Source organism: Notolepis coatsorum, assembly GCF_963971535.1.
Source record: "Notolepis coatsorum genome assembly, chromosome: 14".
NCBI classification, from domain to species: Eukaryota; Metazoa; Chordata; class Actinopteri; order Aulopiformes; family Paralepididae; genus Notolepis; species Notolepis coatsorum.
In genome coordinates this window covers 78,127,284-78,148,122 of record NC_140178.1, presented here as the reverse complement: position 1 = coordinate 78,148,122, position 20,839 = coordinate 78,127,284, and the positions used below count along the sequence as shown (strand labels likewise).

The window sequence follows — 20,839 nt, the reverse complement described above, 5'->3', positions numbered from 1 at the left end:
CTATCTATCTATGAAAAGGCATATGAATTGAAGACCACACTATGAATTGAAAATGGGGGACCCTGATGTAAACAAGACGAAAGTCTTTCTCTGGTCTGCATCCCCTTAACAATTGTGTGTATTGAGCCGTACTGTATTGTACCCATTCTGCAATCTGTTAAATAAAGTTTTCATTCATTCATTCATTCACCAGTATCGGAAATTCTAGCCTCCGATCGCATGACGTCATTTATCTCTTGCGGAGAGTGATGATTATAAAATGAACGTGTTTTAAAGTGTGATGCTGTTTGTCATTTTAACAGCAGATACACTTTCTTAAATTCCATTGTCCCCGACAGAGCGTGTGACAGGGAGCTCGGACGGGATGTGCTTCACTTGCTGGTGTTATTATACTGTAGCATTAACAGCTGAAAAGCTAGCTAGTTGGAACAACATCCGCTTTAACGTTACATCAAATCAGATGATGGCCTGTCCTTTCTCCAGGACCTGACACTGTCCATCTATCAACAATAATGCACCCACAGTGAATCGTATTTAAGTCAAGTAGCTACTGACTAGCGTTAGCTGACTAATGTTATCAAATGGCAATGCGGGGAGACAAGCTAGGTCAGCGAAAGCTAGCTTAGCTTGCTAACGGTACCTTGGCTAAAGTTGGTGCTATTCATAATCCAGCAATAATGGCTGCAGACCTGCAAGCAAAGTACAGCAAGTTCCAAGTGCCAAAGGATAAGAGTCTGAGGCGGAGTCTCAAAAGAGAATGTTGAATATTTATTTTGCATCGAAAATCACAACATGATAACGTTACTACTAGCCAGAGCCTCTGCGACTGCTACTCTTACAGACTGGGTAGCGAGTGCAACACCGTCGAACGTCCGTGCGGATCATTGGATCTGCAGTGCCGCAGCACCATAATCGTCCAACTCTCGCGCAACGACTCGGCAAACAGTTGCGCGCGGCCGCATTAACACTAAACTTTGATGTCAAGTAGGGGGCCGCAAAATATCATCCTGCGGGCCGCGAATTTGAGACCCCTGCTTTAAGTGATATATAGGTCATGAGGTTAAATCCCACCAGAGCAGAACGCGCACAAGAACTCATGTAACTAGGGTTATAGGATAACCTTCGATTTGCCTACCAGTACAATAGGTTTTTAACTGAATTTAACTGAAATTTAAGTGTGTGTGTGTGTGTGTGTATTACCTTGAGTTTGAAGTTCTCCAGGATCTGTCTGAGCAGGAAGGGATTACAGCGCTCAGCTGCGTTCAGAAAGGCTTGAATCCAGTCATCACAGAAACGATTGCTTACTGGGAGGAAGAAAACAGGTGTTAAAATAAGCTGTCTTAGATGTGCAGGGTATTCATCTGCTGAGAGCAAATGTTCTGTGTCCTGTAGCGTGGCCATCTTCTGGCATTACCTGTAGATTCATAAGAGTGTGTGTGTGACCTACCAGTGTTGGAGAGAGTAGGTGGGCTGGTGGAGCAGTCTACGATGAGGTCAGTCTGTATGATTTCAGTGATGTCCGTACACAGAGAGGTGGTGTCCTGCTGAGACAGGCCCTGCAGACTGGCTGCTTTGATGAACCTAATAAAACATGGACCAGTGGTCAAATACAATATACTTATTGTACAATATACATAGTGACATATGCATAGCCTGTCAACATACAATTTGGCAAGGGGCAGTGTATAACTCACTTCCTGTCAGCTGTCACAGCTATTGTTTTTAGCTTTAAGTTAGTATTTTTAAGGGCGGCTGATTGGCGCAGTGGGCAAGGCGCTCGCCACTAACGCAGGATACGCTGGGTTCGAGCCCAGCTCTCGGCGTTGCTACCGGCTGGCCGGTCGTTCGTACGAACACAATTGGCAAGTGTTAGAGGGTGGGAAAACCGGTGGGTGGGGATTGGACGTTGTGGACAGCGACTCCTACAGGTCGGTTTGGTGACGCCGGTGCGGCGGAAGCAGGAAGTAGCGGGGGCAGCATGAGCCTCCCACGCGTTACTCCTCGCCACTGAGAGTTCGAGCTGCTGCGGTGAAAAGATGCGACAGGCTGCCTCCTCGTGTACCGGAGGGGACACGTGATGCAAGGCTTCTGTCCTCCCAACAACCGACCAGTGGGAGGCATAGTCTAGCAACGTTCAAGACAGGGGAGGGAAGAATTGGATAATACGAAATTGAGATGGGAGAAAAATAGAAAATGGGTAGAAAAGGTGGATAAAAAAAAAGTTTGTATTTTTAACAAGTGCATAAACAGTCTCACCTGGCCACATCTGCCTTTGTCTTCTCGTCTGCATTGATGACATCCACGTGTGTGTGACTCAGAGCCTGAGTATAGAATGTTTTAGTCAATATGGCACATTTCCTATTTCTTGCACAGAGAGGGAATATGATTGACATCAAAGACAGTGATCTGGACCATTATGCAGAGGACCTGTTGCATGCCAGACATTAAGCAAAGATGACATGACAGTGGAGATGTTTTTGGTCGTCTATTCACTTCCTGTATTGTTTGTTTGGTCAATAAATAGTTTACTACTTAGAAAAAACCCAAGTACAGTGAATGCAGTGTTTGGTAGATTTACAATGATTTTTGCAGTTATGAACAGTATGCTATGTAGTTCTTATAAAATGTGTTAACGTGACATTAGCTTGGCTCATGCTTTTTGGATATGGCCTGAAAACACAATTTTCCATTTTCACAACATTGCTACAGTAGGCTTTCCACAAACCCTGAAACTTCAAGAAGTGAGCTCTTTTAGTAGAATGACTTCCCGAGCACCAAGATGGCATTTTAACCCGACACTGTTGAAAAACACTGAATTCAATTTACAATTCAGCATTAAACTAAATCATTTCCTACTGAGTAATAAGGGTTCGGTACAAGACCCCAGAATGTTATGGAGATCGGTAAAGGGTTTTATTAAGGAAAACACTACTGTCTTTGCCTCCAACCTCTGCAAGAAACGTCAATCCAAATTGGTAGAACTGGAAATGATACACTCATCGTTGTTCTCTTCTTTACAACGCAACTACTCATGTAAATTGGAGTCTCAAATTAAAGTGTTAAAAAAAGAGATTAACTCCATTTTAAGACAACAATCTGAATTTCAAATACGCAGTACAAGACAACATTATTACTTTCATGGCTCTAAACCGAGTCACCTACTAGCTATGAAGATACGATCCAATGCACAATTTGCTGATATACCCGCTATTAAGGATCAACAGGGACTTGTTACAGACCCCAAGAAAATCAACGAGACGTTTAGTGTGTTTTACTCTAACCTATACAAGTCAGAAGTGATATTCGATCATAATAAACTGGATTCATTTCTTGATCAAATTAACCTACCTAAAATTTCAGAGGAAGACGCTAAACAGTTAGATGCACCTATTACACTATAGCAGGGGTGTCAAACTCATTTTCACAGAGGGCCACATCAGCATTATGGTTGCCCTCAAAGGGCCAAAGACCGTATAAATGTTAATGTAATGTAAAATAAATGTAGCTACTCATTTACATATTGTTAAACATGTTGTTTCTGTATTTATTACTTATTCAAGTTATACATATTGCATATGCATTTGCATAGATGTAAAAATATATGTTAGCTTATGTTATTTTAACAAATCATTTTAGTTTATCAGAACCCCATATTACTCCATCAATCAATGATCAAACCATTCAAGTAAATAACAAAGAAGAATATCATCAAATACAAGCCATGACATTAAGTTTGTTCAAAACCTTTTTGTCACAGTCAAGAGGGGCAGAACTAACACCTGTGAGCTGCAAAGAACACGTGGGACAGATGTAGCAGATGTTACAAAAACAAATGGCTGCACACAACCTTGCAGAGGCCATACATCCAACTAATGGAAGATAGTTTAATTAACTTTAATTAACAGATTGCAGAATGGGTACAGTACAGTACAGCTCAATACACACAATTGTTAAGGGGATGCAGACCAGAGAAAGACTTTCGACTTGTTTACATCAGGGTCCCCCATTTTCAATTCGTAATGAAATTGCTATTATGTGTCTGCATGAACACACAACTGTAACTGTACTCAAAAATAACCAAATAAGGGTTGTCTCAGTTCACAACTATATTGGTCAAGTTTTGGGTGGGACTTGTTTGCGTCCCTACAGCTTCTTATTCAATTGAGCGAGATGCTCGGTTATGTCACACAGCCAGCTTGCATCTGACAGTTCAGACAATATTTCTTCAACCCTTTGTTACCTATTCCGCCTGGATCTTTTTTGTATTTTGGGCTGTAAAATTGTCAAAGAATGTCTGAGGAGTAAGTGCTTTTGGCTTTTTTCCTTTGTTACTTCATCAATACCTCAGATGTTCAACACACATGTATGTGTAAGAATGTGTAATAACTAAGGCTGTCAAAGCTTTATTAACGCATTAACCCACAATTATTTTAACACCGCTATTTTTTAACCCAAGATTAATGTTAAAAAAAAAATAGCTCTTGGGGGGCCACATCAAATGACGTGACGGGCCGCATTTGGCCCGCGGGCCGTGAGTTTGACACCCATGCACTAGAGGAACTTAGGGAGGCTATATCTGAATTGCAAAGTGGTAAGGCCCCTGGATGGGATGGTATCCCACCAGAACTGTACCTCTCATGTTGGGATGTAATCGGACCCCTATTACTTGACATGATTTTATACTCAATCAAAGAGGGGAACTTCTCCAGGGACGTTAATATGGCACTTATAACGGTCCTCCTTAAAAAAGACAAAGACCCCACCGACTGTGGTAGTTATAGACCCTTAAGCCTCCTCGGAACCGATATTAAGCTGTACGCTAAGGTACTAGCCATCAGACTTCAAAAGCATATGACATCTTTAGTTCATCCTGATGAACAGGCTTTATAAGAGGCTGCCTGATCACGGATAATATTAGACGGTTACTGCATGTGATAGAAGCCAGCAAAGAAGCTGTACCTCCTGTAGCTGTATTAGCCTTGGATGCGATGAAGGCCTTTGATAGGTTGGAATGGTCTTATTTATGGGCAGTACTTGGAAGGATGGGGTTAGGAGATGGATTTATTAATATGATCAAAGTACTATACACAGATCCGTCTGTCATGATTATAACAGGGAAATTCACCTCCCCAAACTTCCCTGTGTCGCGCTCGTCCAGACAGGGTTGTCCTCTTAGTCCTGGACTGTTTGCTCTATCTCTAGAACCTCTGGCACAGTATATAAGACAATCCCAATCCATAGAGCCGATCTCAATTAAAGGCACACAGCATCATATCAGTTTATATGCGGACAATATAATAATGTTCATGCAAAACCCTACCACCTCACTACCTCATCTTTTCAAGGTAATAGATGATTTTGGCAATCTATCGGGATTTAAGATAAACTGGCCAAAATCGGCCTTCCTTCCACTTAATGTGACTGCGAAGGCTACCTCACTCCCAGTAAATATACCAATGGTAGAACACTTTAGATGTCTTGGAGTTGAGATATTTCCCACAATTTGCCAAACGGTGAAGTATAATTATGCCGGATTCCTAGACAGGATCACAGACGACTTCGGCAGGTGGTCAAAACTAAAAAACTCAGTACAGGCCCGAGCATCAATAGTTAAGATGGATGTTTTGCCTAGAATCAACTTTTTCAGTTCAATGTTGCCGTTACCCCCCCCCCCCCCCCCTGTTGGTTACTGGCAAAAATTACAATCTGCCGCATATACATTTATTTGGAACAATAAACCTCCATGAATAAAAAGATCTACTGCACAGAGAAAAAAAGCCAACGGGGGTTTAGTGGCACCACAGACTGCAGGATGTAGTATACACCAACTTATCAATTAAGCAATGCAACTTGAAATTTGGCCCTCTTATTACACATGTGATTGGGATATGGCGTGACACACAGAAAAAATGTACTAACCAACATAAATGGCATAGTCATTCTCCCCTATTTAATAACAATTCACTCCTTATTGCACAACAACCTATCAGATTCACCAAATGGGAAAAGAAGGGCATACATACATTGGGGGATGTTTTCAACGATCAGGGTTTTTGCAGCTTTAAAGATATATATAACAAATTTAACCTCACCAAATCTTTTTATTTCTATCTACAATTAAGAGCAGCTTTAAAGGCTCATGGAGTTCCATTAAAGGTGCCACTTTAACACCACAGATATTACAAATTATTTTATGAAAAGGAGACATCGAGAGGCTTTGTATCTGAGTTTTATCATCACTTACTTACGTCCTCATATGAGGTCCTTCCTCTAGACTTAGTCTGGAGGAAGGATATACCAAACTTGGAAGTAGATTTTGATTGGGATGAAGTTTGGGCAAACGTACGGCTTTCATCACGCAACCCGGATCATCAACAGATTAATCTTAATTTTATTCATAGGACTTATTTAACTCCTAGACGTTTGTACCTAATGGGGCTTAAACAAGACTCTCGATGCTCCTTATGTTTAAACTGTGATATTGGTACATTTATGCATATGTATTGGGAATGCCCTCCGGTTAAGACATTCTGGGAAGAAGTAACCACGCAATTATCAGAATTTTTATCTCTGACCATAACTGTACTGCCTTCTGTATTGCTGTTGCAGTTAGCAGCCTCTATACAGGTAAAGAGACTAATTTTGTCCGGTCTTACGGCTGCTAAAAAGCTGATAGCATCACGCTGGATTCAACCGGATAAAATGTGCCGGAAGGTATGGGTTCTTACCTATCTCGATGTGATTTATCTAGAGATATCTACCGCAAGAATTTTAGGTGTTAGTGAAGCCAGCATAGCAATCTGGTTAGAGGTGGTGGAGAGGATAAAGGTTAGCATATGAATTTGTAATTCCTGGTGTTAAACGGAATAATGGATGGATTGTCCAAGAGGGGGTCCTGAGGGGGGGGGGGGAAGAGCGAGCAAGAGCATAGGTATTGTATTGCATTTATTATGGGTAAATCTTTTAATCTAAATGTATTTTGATTTAAGTACTGGACTGTCATTATTGTCATTATTGTGTCAATCATAGTCCTGTGATTTATTGTGGTTTTCCATTGTTTATGTATTGTGTGTCTGGTTTTATGTAAAAAAAGGGGGGAAATAAAAAACATTTGTTCAAAAAAAAAAGTAGTGAGAGGTGACTCAGAGGGGGTAAAATGTGGCTTAGAGCGGGGGTCAAATTAGGCTTATGTCAAATGTGACTGGGGGGGGGGTAAAGGTGACTCAGAGGGGGGTAAAGGTGACTCAGAGGGGAGTAGAAGGTGATTCAGAGGGGAGTAGAAGGTGATTCAGAGGGGGGTATAAGGTGACTCAGAGGGGGGTATAAGGTGACTCAGAGGGGGGTAGAGGGTGACTCAGAGGGGGGTAGAAGGTGACTCAGAGGGGGGTAGAAGGTGACTCAGAGGGGGGTAGAAGGTGACTCAGGGGGGTAGAAGGTGACTCAGTGGGTATAAGGTGACTCAGAGGGGGGTAGAAGGTGACTCAGAGGGGGGTGGAAGGTGACTCAGAGGGGGGTAGAAGGTGACTCAGAGGGGGGTAGAAGGTGACTCAGAGGGGGGTAGAATGTGACTCAGAGGGGGGGGGTAGAAGGTAACTCAGAGGGGGGTAGAAGGTGACTCAGAGGGGGGTAGAAGGGGTGAAAGGTGACTCACAGCGTGCAACAGGAAGCTGATGCTGCCCTGCACCAGTTGAACCACGCGGTGGATGTGCAGCACAGACTCCTCGTACCACTGGCTCAGATAGGGACGCACTTCCGTCTCTAGGTTCTGAAGCTGAAAATGATGTGTTCCATATTTTTACCTTATTTCAATATAGTTTTACCTTTATCTACACAGGGAGCATGGTGTTATTTTTCAGCAATGCTCTGCTTCGCACTCACACGATTACCGTAATTGTCGGACTATAAGCCGCACCTTTTTTCCCATGTTTTGAACCCTGCGGTTTATACAACGATGCGGCTAATCTATGGATTTTTACAGCGAACGGCCACCAGGGGCGCTCTCTCAGGTGTCTAGTGGACACCTGCGGCTTATAGTCAGGTGCGGCTTGTATATGTACACATTTAATTTCCGTTCTATATCTAGCTGGTGCGGCTTATATTCAAGTGCGGCTTATAGTCCGGCAATTACGATACATAAAGTGACACCTGGGCCCAGTACAAGCAGCCTTCTATTGCTGGCCACTGAATGAGTGCCTTGCTCAAAGGCACATAAATGGTAGTTGTTTAGGCATCATTCATAAACTTTCATTCTCACACCCAGAAGTTGCCCCATGTGAAGACACATACTCCGTAAACACCTAGTTCCTACCAAGATAGCTGGGATATTAGCTGGTATCTGGAATACTGTGTGCATAAAACACACTCAATGTTGCATCAACAATACAGAAGGTCCAACTCTGTTCGACTACAACTCATTTTCTTACCTCTGGCGTTTGCAGACTGGTCTGCAAGCCTTGGACATACTTATCCAGCTCCAATCTGAATGTACAATCAGTCAAGGAATGTATTGGCCCATCTGTTCAAAGGTCACAATTGGGGGAGAAAAACAAATTCATTATGGCAATGATTAGCTATGCATTTAATGCTGGGTAACATTGTACAATATGTTTAATTACGTGGGTGGACTTCATTCCACACTTGTTGAACTTTATCACACTATAAAACACAGCCCGTTTGCCAGTGAAGGATATAAGTTGAGTCCTTTTTCAGAGCCTCCCATGAAGCAGATGACATATCCATTTCCATCTACGTCAGGCTGCTCAGGGGACCTCTCCTGCTCCAGCAAACAGCAGTAGCAACCCACCGCCTGCTCTGGGACACTGGTGAGAGACAGTCATCACAGCCACTGGATCACCATGGCATACATACCCAATCAATGTTTAATAAAGAGTATAAATAGAATAAATAAAGATAGTATTAGTAAAGAAGATCTAGTTTTGTTTTGGAATATAGCCTTGTAATTCTTTCACTAATATCACAGCTTCCATCTGTGGCCAATGGTGGCTATTAGTCACCCCTCAAACATTATACTGTATCATCACTATTTGCTTTGGTTTTTACTGGGGATGCAGAATAGCACAAATGGACCCATCTCAAACTCCACCCCAAGAAAAGAGGGCAGAGTTTAAGGTCAATAGAAGCATCCCATTATCACCTGAGCTCCACAGTGGCGATGTTGCCCACCATGCCCCCCATCAGGGCCCCTTTACTCAGCCTCCTGGAGATGTAACAGCGCAGCTCAGGCTCCGCCTCCGGCGGCAGGCTACTGTCCACTAGGGTCAGGCTGTGGGCGGGACAAGAGAGAGTTAGTACGGATGCAGGCAGGCAGCCAACGGCAGCTGATGAGGAATCTGGCAGCCAAACTCAATGGAGAGGAGATGGAAGAAACTGATGACCTGAACAAGAAGCCACATCGACACCACAACACCACAGAGTGACATTTACTTCATCTTTACCCTGCTGAGTCACACGGCCCATATCAATCCATTCCTTTCATTTCTCACAGAGAATACATGTGATGCTGGTTGTACTTTGTTACTAGTCCACCATAGGGCTGGGCAATTAATCAAGTTTGAATTCCAATTGTGATTTTGGCTTCCCACGATCATGAAAACAAGATAATCGAGTGATTACGATTATTGTGCCGCATGCCGTGTTGATCTAGTTTTTTATGTATTATTTCACTCATCATCACAGCTTATGACACATGCTTTGAGAGCCCATAAGGAAGAGGATAGGTATAAAGCCTATGTAAGCCCATATAGAAGAGAATAGGTATAAAGCCTATGTAAGCCCATATAGAAGAGGATAGGTATAAAGCCGATGTAAGCCCATATTGAAGAGGATAGGTATAAAGCCTATGTAACTCAGCATTGTAGAAACAGCCAGCCGTGATCAGCAGTTTGATGAGTGATCAGAGTACATATTCAGAAAAGAAAAACAACATTGATTTCCATGTTGATTGGATTCCAGTAGCAGCCCCATGGACACACACTGAAAAACACAACACCGAGAGCCACAGAAGAACAACCATCGATAGCGAGGAGGAAGTGGGCGGACGGCTCCTTGGTTACCTAAAGTCTTCCTGACTGGCTGTGGAATCTGCTCTTCTCTGGTTCCAAGACACATTTTCCCCAGTAGACTCAGATCTAAGACAATTGATAGTTAAGTTCATTCATCACTTAGTTAGTTGTTAGTGCACAGGTCTGTTACTGGCTTCTCGGCAAATGCCATTGTCAGGAGTTCAAGGGCTTTTGGGTCATTTTCCAAACATTTTAAAGGAACATGCCAACATTATGGTAAATGCGCTTACCGTCTTCTCCAGAGTCAGACAAGAAGATAGATACCAAGTTAATCTCTGTGCGTTCAGTAGAAAACTATCTGGCTGCGAGCTAGCCTAGCTTAGCACAAATTAATAGAAGCAGATACGGACCAAGTTCAAGTTTCAAGTTCAAGTTTCTTTATTAGTTGTCATACAGAAATACAGAATACTTTTGCATGAAATGCTTCTTTCTGTTTTGCTCCTGAGAGTGTGCTAGAATAGATCAAATAAAAAGATAGTATAAAATAAGTATGATATAAGTATAAAATAGAAAGCCAAGTACGTAAACAAGTGTAAACAAAACAAAAATGTTCAATATACATATATACAGTATATGTACAGTATATACAATGCAGAGTAGAGAAGGTAACTGAGTTACAGCAATATACAGTACAGTGTAGAAATGGTGAGGTATAGCTTAGCTTGTGGTGCCACCTTGTGGTGGTGAGGTGTAATGAGGTATGAGATTGATGTGCAAATCTCCTTACCAATAACAGGGCTCTACGCTAACCTTTTTCACTAGGGGCACAGGTGCTCCTAAATAAAAAAAAATTAGGAGCACACAAAGAAATTTAGGAGCACCCAAAAATATTTAGGAGCACAGTGAAAATATTTCAAGTAACAGAGTTTATTTTTGTTTTCAAAAATAAATGTATATTTGTACTGTGCGTGCAATCCGTGCATGTGCAAACAGGAACGGGACACACATCTGTGCAATAGCACATACCACCAAAGTCACTGGCCCACTGTGTGCGTGTGTGTGTATCATCTGCGTGTGCAAACGGGAATGGGACACAGACATTTGAACTATTAATTAAGTGATTAATGCCTACTGTGGCAAAGTTGTAGCCAACAACTAGGCCTAATAAGAAAGGCAGTGACATTGAACAAAAAGGAGACACTGGCTTTACAACCAGGGCCATCAGTAGAGGGGGGAGCTAGTGTTGCTCTTCTAGAAAAATAATCCTTTCAGGGTTGCCTATTGAAATACTGTACACCTCCAGTACAGAAACATTGTTTATGAGTTTGCGTGTCAGGTAGACCATTGATTGACAGTCGATTCTGCCAATTACGACGTCACACCGCTTGCACTCTGGCCGTCCGGCGCTGCAGCTGGACCCTATTGCCACACCGCTTGCACTCTGGCCGTCCGGCGCTGCAGCTGGCCCCTATTGCCACACCGCTTGCACTCTGGCCGTCCGGCGCTGCAGCTGTACCCTATTGCCCACCTCTGCGGTTGATAACGATAGCCAAGTTAGCTGTACACACACACAGTGGGCCAGTTGTAGGGGTGTAACAATGCATCGCAATGCATCGATCCTACTTTGCAATATTTACAAAACATGACATTGTTTTCGAACTCTAGCCATGGGAAAATGTTTAGCCAATTCACGTTAAATTTGTATGTCTTCCCTCCGGCTCCAGTGGGTGTAGCTTCGCTAGCTACAGTGGCTACATTGGGTGCTACAGTGGGGGTAGTAGTGGGTGTAGCCTCGCTAGCTTGGCCAACTTCGCTAGCATGCTGGCTAGCGTCAGTATCTTGGTTAACGTTAACTATCACATCTGTAACATGAGCTGCCTCGCCTGACTTCTCATTCTCCGGTATCTTTCGCGCAAAATAAAAATGAATGGGCTTCGACATGGCTGTATTGTCTGACTCAGACAGTGACGATGATCGTTACTTTCAGTTTCCAGTCGCGTGACCACAGGAAACTCTACTGTGATTGGAACGTTTATGCGGCTGTGAACTGTGGGACTTGTAGTTTAACGATTCTCGCAGCGGAGAAAAAAAAGAACGAATGAGGCTGTAATCTGCACTCGCACGCCGTGCGAGTAATTGATTTTTCAGGTTCGCACACACATATTTTTAGGGGCATATGCGAGCAATATGGTCGCACTGTAGAGCCCTGAATAAATATAAAGTGTGTTAGTGTCTAAAGAGGGTGCTACAGTGTGTTCAGGGGAGGAAATTAGGCCACTTTACTCGCCAATTGCGAGTATTTTTTACGTTTGGCGAGTAATTCATGAAGAGCACTCGCCAGTCTGGCGAGTACTAGTAATTACAAAACAAAACAAAAAAATCATTCTGCAATCTGCTGATTCGCTCACTGGCACAAGCCGAACTCTGACCCCCCCCTTGATTCCTCCCATTTGCGCCTCATAATAATCCGACCATAACCAATGAACATCATCGTTGTACAGATGCGCTCTAAGCTCCTCCAATGAACACTCATTTTCTAGAAGATGCCGCCCATCTAGGGGAAGTGGACAGATCACTGCGCGCGCCGCGCGGACCTACAGACTCCTGCCACCGGCAGCCGGCTTGACAACGTAGACAAATTTAGACAAAAACACACCAGTGGATGAAAATAATTGCATGTAGAGTCGTCGCTTTCGGATATCAGTGCGGTCTGACATGGGGGCGAACAACAGCATGCGACGCGTCTCCTTCGAGTCGGATGAGAATGACAAGTCAACAACATTAGCCGGCTAGCTACCTAGCATGTAACAAGCTACCATAACGCGCATTCAACATAGTGGACGACTATACTGAGCGGCTTTGCTTAAATGCAGCCGAGTGACATTTTATTATTACCGGGTTTCCCCCCATATCACCACTGTGACTCGCCCATATGCCCTTCACAACGGTGATGTTGTCATACTTGGCATTCAGAATACACCTGCTGAACCCCTAGCGTTGTCGATTCGGTTCCAATGTATTGTCATCTTACAGCACAAGTACAGTACAACCAGAATACATTTGGCATACAACCAGAGTGCAAATGTAACAAGTCAAGTTCAAGTTGTTTTATTTAGCTATTACATTACAGTGAAATGCTTGGTTCTTTCACTGCCCAACTCAGTCCAACCTAAACCAGCCCAACCCAGTATTGATTGATTGAAAACTTTATTAACAGATTGCAGAATGGGTACAATACAGTACAGCTCAATACACACAATTGTTAAGGGGATGCAGACCAGAGAAGGACTTTCGTCTTGTTTACATCAGGGTCCCCCATTTCAGTCCTGTTTGCTTAATGCCTTGTCCACTTCCTCCACACTCCAATATGCCCTTCAACCCTGCTCCTGTCAAACCTGCTCTTTCCATTCCCTCCATCATGTCCCCCCTTTCTGATGAATATTTCCTGCACTTAAGAGTCAGACACACATTCCTAGTAGTTGAGCTGTGATGAATGAATGAATGAAAACTTTATTTAACAGATTGCAGAATGGGTACAGTACAGTACGGCTCAATGCATGCAATTGTTAAGGGGATGCAGACCAGAGAAAGACTTTCGTCTTGTTTACACCAGGGTCCCCCATTTTCAATTCATTTTCAATTCATCATTCAGTATAACCTAGACCAGCCCAACCCAGCATCTTTCACTGCCCAGTTCAGCCCAACCCAGTCCAGAATAGTTCCCTCTTTCATGTTAATATGTGATTTAATGATGTAATATTTTGAAGAGTAGAGACAGTGTGATTAATTTACTATGATTGAAAATCAATTTAGACGAAGACGTACAAAGAAGTAATTATCACAATTAGCGATTTTTTTTGTCTGGTAAAAAATCTGTTTGGCTGGTAAAAAAAATCAGATACTCGCCAGTTGGCTGGTAAGCCAAAAAGTTAGTTTCCTCCCCTGAGTGTGTTGTTTATTTAAAGTGAGTGTGTGCGTGTGGATCAGGGTTTCCATTAGAATTTTTTTTTGCAGGTCTGAGTGTCCGGTAGATTTCAATCTACCGGACAAATGGGATAAATTCCGGTCAGAGTTTATTGAGCTTAAAAACAATTGATAGGCCTATATAAAGAATGACATCATCAAGGCATTTATAATATGTTAACTTAAAACTAGGCTACTTTTGCGTATATACAGTCATTAATATATTCCAAATAAAATAAGTCCCTCGAGACTTCGTGCTGCTGCCGACTTGAGGTGTCGGTGGGCAGTCTGCCCGACATTAAAGGGGAACTATTTTACTATTTCTTTCACTATTTGGGCACTTTTACACAATTCCTGTGAGTCTATGGAACACCTCTGTAATATATATATTTTTTTTATTCATTGTTTTGTATTTCTAATCAAGTCCTCAAAAACAGCATTTTTCTACCTCAAGATCTCGAGCCGTTTTGAGCCTGGGCTCCTAAACCACTGCGCCGTGCCGGCGCCGCCTGAACATTATCATGCAGCGGTGTCTTTCTGACATCACATATCGCGCACATTTTCAAGTGACTCAGTTCAGTGAGGGTGAATATTGTGAGAGGATAATTGGAAGAATGCGCCAATATGAGAATTTTGAGACATAGATCATATTAATATAAGTTCACATAGCTAGGAAACAATGCTAAACACTCAAAAAGGCCATTTATAAGATAGTTCCCCTTTAATAAACAGCAGTCTGTTATAATCACATTTTTATGAGCTAACGAATTCCGTTATATTGGACATTTGTATTAATTATATCAAGCGAAGAACTGAGAAATTTGGCAGAGAGAGACGGCAACATTATCGTGGGTTTGCGTGATGACTCCACCTCCCAACCACTTGGTGCTGGTCATAATGTCCTGTGAAAATAATTCCCTCTTAGCACAATTTGATTATTTGAATTGTATTAAAATAGGCTAAAATTAAATAGCCTATGCGATGAACGAAACAATCATTACATTTGTTTCATCATTGCTTCACCAAGCAGCCGGTCTAATAATGACATCGCTGTTGTCAGCGCGAGCTGGCTGCTGTTAGATTTACGTGAAGCATGGAGCTGCAGACCCACAGAGCAGCTGTGTTTTTAGGTCCGGTCTGGGGACCGCTCAGCAGCGCCCCCCACCCTACAGCTGAATTGCCAATGGCTGAATTGGAGTACTGCATTCTGTGGGTCTGCAGATGGATGCTTCTCACAAATCTAGCAGCAGCCAGCTCGCGCTGACAACAGCGATGTCATTATTAGACCGGCTGCTTGGTGAAGCAACGATGAAACAAATGTAATGATTGTTTCGTTCATCGCATAGGCTATTTAATTTTAGCCTATTTTAATACAATTCAAATAATCTAATTGTGCTTAGAGGGAATTATTTTCACCGGGCATTATGACCGGAGAGATTAAATATGTCGGACTTCAACAGATTTTGCCGGTCAAATACCGGTAATTACCGGCTAACGGAAACGCTGGTGTGGATGTGTGTGCTGTGGGTGTATTTGATGGTTTGTTATTGTTCATTGAGCATCCTGATGGCCTGGGGATAGAAGCTCCTTCTGAGTCTCTCTGTGCTTGCCATGAGACTCCGGTATCGCTTGCCTGACCGCAGCAGTTCAAAGAGGCAGTTGTTTGGGTGGCTGGGGTCTTTGATTATTCTCTTAGCCTTACCCATGCAGCGCTTGTTGTAAATGTCTTGGAGAGTGGGAAGCCCCCCTCCAATTGTGCGTTCGGCTGAACGGGCCACTCTCTGTAGTCTGCTACGGTCTTGTGCAGTGCTATTCCCAAACCACGAGGTGATATTGCCAGTCAGGATGCTCTCTATTGTGCACGAGTAGAAGTTCTTGAGGATCTTCTGACTCACTTGGAACTTCCTTAGGCGCCTAAGGAAGTAGAGGCGTTGTCGTGCCTTCTTGATAACACTGTCGATGTGTGTGGTCCATGTCAAGTCCTCGGATATGTGGACTCCGAGGTACTTAAAACTGTTCACTCTCTCAACTGGTGCCCCGTCGATGCTGAGGGGGCTGTAGTCCCTGACCCCCGACCTCCTAAAGTCCACAATCATCTCTTTTGTTTTGCTGACGTTCAGGGAGAGGCTGTTCTCTTGACACCATCCCGCTAGAACCTTTACCTCTTCCAGGTAGGCCCTCTCATCGTTTGCAGAGATCAGGCCCACCACTACTGTGTCGTCAGCAAATTTGATGATTGTGTTGTTGTTCCGCTGTGCCACACAGTCATGTGTGTACAGGGATTGGAGGAGGGGACTCAGAACACAGCCCTGGGGGGCCCCTATGTTGAGAGTGATGGATGAGGAGGTGCAGTTGCCTGCTCTCACCACCTGGGGTCTGCCCGTCAGGAAGTTCAAGACCCACTGGCAGAGGTCATAGTTCAAGCCCAGGTCCCTGAGCTTGGCTATGAGTTTGTAGGGGACTATGGTATTGAATGCTGAGCTGTAGTCGATGAATAGCATTCTCACATAGTTCCCCTATTTTAATTGCAGGGGGTCCAGGTTGATGGGGAGGGAGGAACAGATGTAGCCCTTCACTAGCTTCTCAAAGCACTTCATGGCTATGGAGGTGAGAGCTACAGGGCGGTAGTCGTTGAGGCAAGCGCCAAGCGGGCTTGGATTTTTTGGGTAGAGGGATAATGGTAGACTTCTTCAGACAGGTGGGGATGACAGCCTGTTCTAAGGACAGGTTAAATATGTCAGTGAATACCGGGGCCAGTTGGTCGGCACAGACTTTTAGGATGCGGCCAGGGATACCGTCCGGTCCTGCTGCCTTCCTGATATTCACTTTCTTAAAGGTCCTCCTCACCTCATGTTCTGTTATCCTGAACACTGAGTCTCCATCGGCAGTGCCCCCCCCCCCCTCCATTGCAGTGGTTTGTAGGCTGGTGTGGTTATTCACAGCCTCAAACCTTGGATAGAAGGTATTGAGATCATTTGCCAATGAGATGTCTAGTGCTGACCTTCGTTTATTTTTTTTTGGAATTCGAAGCTTCGGGCCGAGATTCGATTTTAATTCGAAGCTTCGAGATAAAAAAATAAAAATAAAAAGATTATAAATTATATTATTATATATCAAACTGTTCTCTAAGGTATTAGCCATCAGACTTCAAAAGCATATGACGTCTTTAGTTCATCCGGATCAAACTGGCTTCATAAGAAACCGTTTGATCACTGACAACATAAGACGATTACTATACGTACTAGATGCCAGCAAGGACGACACCACACCCAAGGCGATGCTGTCCCTGGATGCAATGAAAGCTTTTGATAGGCTGGAATGGTCGTATCTATGGGCGGTATTAGAAAGGATGGGGTTAGGAAAAGGATTCATTGATATGATTAAAGTATTATACAAAGACCCATCGGCCATGATTACAACAGGTATAATCACCTCCGGAATATTTCCGGTATCACGCTCTTCTAGACAGGGTTGCCCTCTTAGTCCCGGACTATTCGATTTATCACTAGAACCTTTAGCACAATATATAAGACAATCCCAACTCATAGAACCAATCGTAATCAAGGGCACACAACACAAAATGAGTCTATATGCGGACGACATAATACTGTTCATGCAAAACCCTAACACCGCAATGCCTTATCTTCTCAAGTTGATTAATGACTTTGGCGACCTATCGGGATTTAAAATAAACTGGCCAAAGTCGGCTTTCCTTCCACTGAACGCCCCTGCAAAGAATACAAGTCTTCCAGAAGAAATACCAATGGTTAAACACTTTAGATGCTTGGGAGTTGAAGTATTCCCTACCATAAGCCAAACGGTGAAACACAATTACATAGAAATCCAAAATAAAATCAAATGCGACCTTGACAGGTGGTCAAAACTTAAAAACTCAGTACAGGCACGGGTTTCAATAGTTAAGATGGATGTCTTACCTAGAATCAACTTCATCAGCTCAATGCTTCCGTTACCCCCTCCAGATGGTTACTGGAAAAAATTACACTCTTCCGCATATAAATTTATTTGGAATAACAAACCACCACGTATAAAAAGATCCACCGCACAGAGAAACAAAGCCGACGGAGGGATGGTGTAACTGAGGGGTACAATTCCCTGACTGTATTAAATAAGTATGGTATCATTAAACCACTACTGCGTTATGTACATTACTACTGGCCATACAGTACACAGGTATATGAGATGAACACACCCACAATAACACGGCTTCACAAGAAATACTGTTTTAGAAGAATATTTATTAGCAGCACGAAGATTATCTTACATTACTTATCAAGATTGAGAGTTGCGCTTGTAAGGCGAAGAATGTGCATGAATAGGTCAAGAGCGTAAGTCCATGAGAATATTACGCAGGAGATAATTAATACCACCTGTATCATAAGAATTATATATGGTACACTAGTAGATTAGCTGGAGATACTAAAGGGGTCCCTCCGGTTGTAAGCCAGCAGGGGAGAGGATTTGTCGGTCGCAGAAAGTCTGGGTCAACGAGGAATAAGGAGACTCCAGGTACAGGAGACAGTGCAATAATCCCTTGATCCGTAGACGAACAACAGCTATTCTCCGGTATGCAGTGCCGCATGGAGGAAAGCTAGCCAGCCTCAGAGTACTAGAGGCGGGCTCGACGTGGTGCTCCTCACAGGGTAAATCCCACACAACAGTGGGTGTAGACGATTCTCCGCTCCAACAGCTACAGGACCAAAGCAAATATAATCCAGCCGAAAAGGGCTCTGTAGTCGTCGGTGTAGGTTATCCAGTGTACATATCCACACGGTTCTCGTCTAGGGCTCCTCGGATGACGGCACCAGGTTAAGCCGCCCAGCCTGGATAAGCACACTAGCTCGGTACGATGAAACGTTGGTAATGCTGGTCACTGTAGAACGGTAGCCGCACGATACACTATACATAATGGACTATTACTTAATAATAGAATCCAGCGTTAAACTCTGACACTTCAGCTATCAATTCGCACGCGGTCTCAAGGCTCTATTTCGGGGCAAACGGGCCCACTTCACAGCACGTTGTATCGTGGTGTGAGGCTTCAACTTATTGGTTAACTCGTTTGAGGGTAACTTGACTTTAGGCTAAGTGCTGCTGTATCCACCTGCGCCGTATTTATACGTACGGTGAATAATCTAGTGCCAACCTCATTTCTGTCTCGTATTCCTGCGCAAACCGGGCATGTTCAGGCATGTCTTAGCGGTGACTTTGAACTAGACATTGGGGGGTATGGCCGTGGCGCCTAGGGGATCGCTTCCAATAGGAGAACGAATATTATGGTCTGTCCTGTACCAGGTAAAGGGATATTCCGTGTATATGTACAAAGAATATACAAGGGATATCAGACGATATACAAATATTATACATGGGATCTCAAGCAATAAATATATATATTCGGTTTAATCTGACCCTTTGTAACAGCCGCCTCCTAATTAGTCCGCTCCTAATTAGATAAGCAGAGACAGATTAACCGTCTTGTCCACTACTCAATGTCCGTTGTGAGGAGTAGGGCAATTCACAAAGTCAGTGGGTCATGGTCGTCATTAAGCGAGTCGGGGAGCCTTGGCAACTCTATCAGCCTCGCCACGGGTCGGGTGTATGTCCGCCCCTGGACGAGCACTTCTGCCGCTCTGACCTTTCCGTCGGCACCAGTGATCACTTTGCTTACGCGGCCGGCCGGCCACGCAGCTCGGGGTAGTGACTGGTCTATGATCACGACGACTGTGTCCACTTTTAAGTTGTCCCCGTCCTTGACCCGCTTCTGACGGGCTGTAAGGGATGGTAGGGGGGTTAGGAGGAAGCGGGCCTGAGACTGCTTTGATCTGTGCTTGGCTGCGCCTCCACCTCCTCCGTCTGTTTCTCTTGTTTGCTCTGTACCCCGTCTGAGGAGGGGCCGGTTCCGGCCGCCCCATCAAGGAGTCGCTTGGGGTGCTGGGTTCGAGGTCAGCTACGTCTGGAGCGCAGCTGAGGGGGGTGGAGTTCCGAACTCCCTCTTGTGCCCACGGTTCTCTCACAGGCCTCTCGCTTAATGTCAATAGCCTCTCAACGGGCTGTACGAGGGAGTGGCCGGTGTCGCTCACCTTTGTGTGTAGGCAGCGTGTAGACGTGGGTTGACTGTCAAGTCCGTAGAGGGGGCCCTGGAGCGTCCACCCCAGTCGGGTCTGAACCGCGACTGGGCATCCTTTGGGTCCGATGTGGGCCGCCTCAATTGGGAGAATGAGGTCCGCGTGGTCGGAGCCGATGAGCAGGGTCGGTGTGGCGCCGTCGATAAGCGGTATAGGTAGTTGACGTAGGTGCATATACTTCGCCATCAGCTGTGGGATGGGGTAGGTGTACTGTGATAGGCCTATGTCGTGGCTGGTGAAGACGTTGGTAATACTATACTGCTTCTCGGGCTGGTCCACCGCTGCTATCTTGAAGGAGACCTTTTCACCCTTTATGGTCTTCTGGTCTCTTCTGATGGTGCGTATTGTCATGGTACCTTTGGCACCCCGCAGGCCCAACTGGGCTGCGGCGGAAGCGAGGAGGAGAGTCTTTTCCGACCCATCGTCCAGGACGGCGTAAGTGTCCAGGACCTTGTCCTCGTAGCTCAGGAGCACTCTGACCACTTTGATGAGCACTCGGGGGGTCCCGCTATGCTGGTCAATGTGGAGCACTCCTGTTGGTCGGTTGCTTTGGATCTTCTGGAGTGGTGCCGACTCGCGGTCGTCCGAGTAGCACCGTGACTCCCAGTGTCTGCTGTAGCAGTCGGTACACCAGGGGGCGGTCTGGTGGATCTTCGGTACTGGTGCCACCGCCTCGGCCTGGTACATTACCGTGACGGGCCCACTTTGTTG

General features: G+C 44.4%; 1 protein-coding gene across 2 annotated transcripts in view; it reads right to left on the bottom strand.

Annotated features, from left to right (window-relative positions):
- The window catches only part of cUnh17orf75 (chromosome Un C17orf75 homolog), a 42,895-nt gene that overhangs the window by 10,212 nt on the left and 11,844 nt on the right, over window positions 1-20,839 (bottom strand). Inside the window, exons 2-9 of one of the 2 annotated variants that reach the window (XM_084328627.1) lie at window positions 10,074-10,148; window positions 9,155-9,283; window positions 8,691-8,819; window positions 8,424-8,484; window positions 7,652-7,771; window positions 2,257-2,321; window positions 1,448-1,581; window positions 1,201-1,304 (exon numbers count right to left, since the gene is read on the bottom strand). In XM_084328627.1, coding sequence (XP_084184753.1) covers window positions 1,201-1,304; window positions 1,448-1,581; window positions 2,257-2,321; window positions 7,652-7,771; window positions 8,424-8,484; window positions 8,691-8,819; window positions 9,155-9,283; window positions 10,074-10,148 — 817 coding nt within the window. The remainder of the gene's footprint in view (window positions 1-1,200; window positions 1,305-1,447; window positions 1,582-2,256; window positions 2,322-7,651; window positions 7,772-8,423; window positions 8,485-8,690; window positions 8,820-9,154; window positions 9,284-10,073; window positions 10,149-20,839) is intronic. The other variant, XM_084328628.1, reaches the window with a different exon arrangement.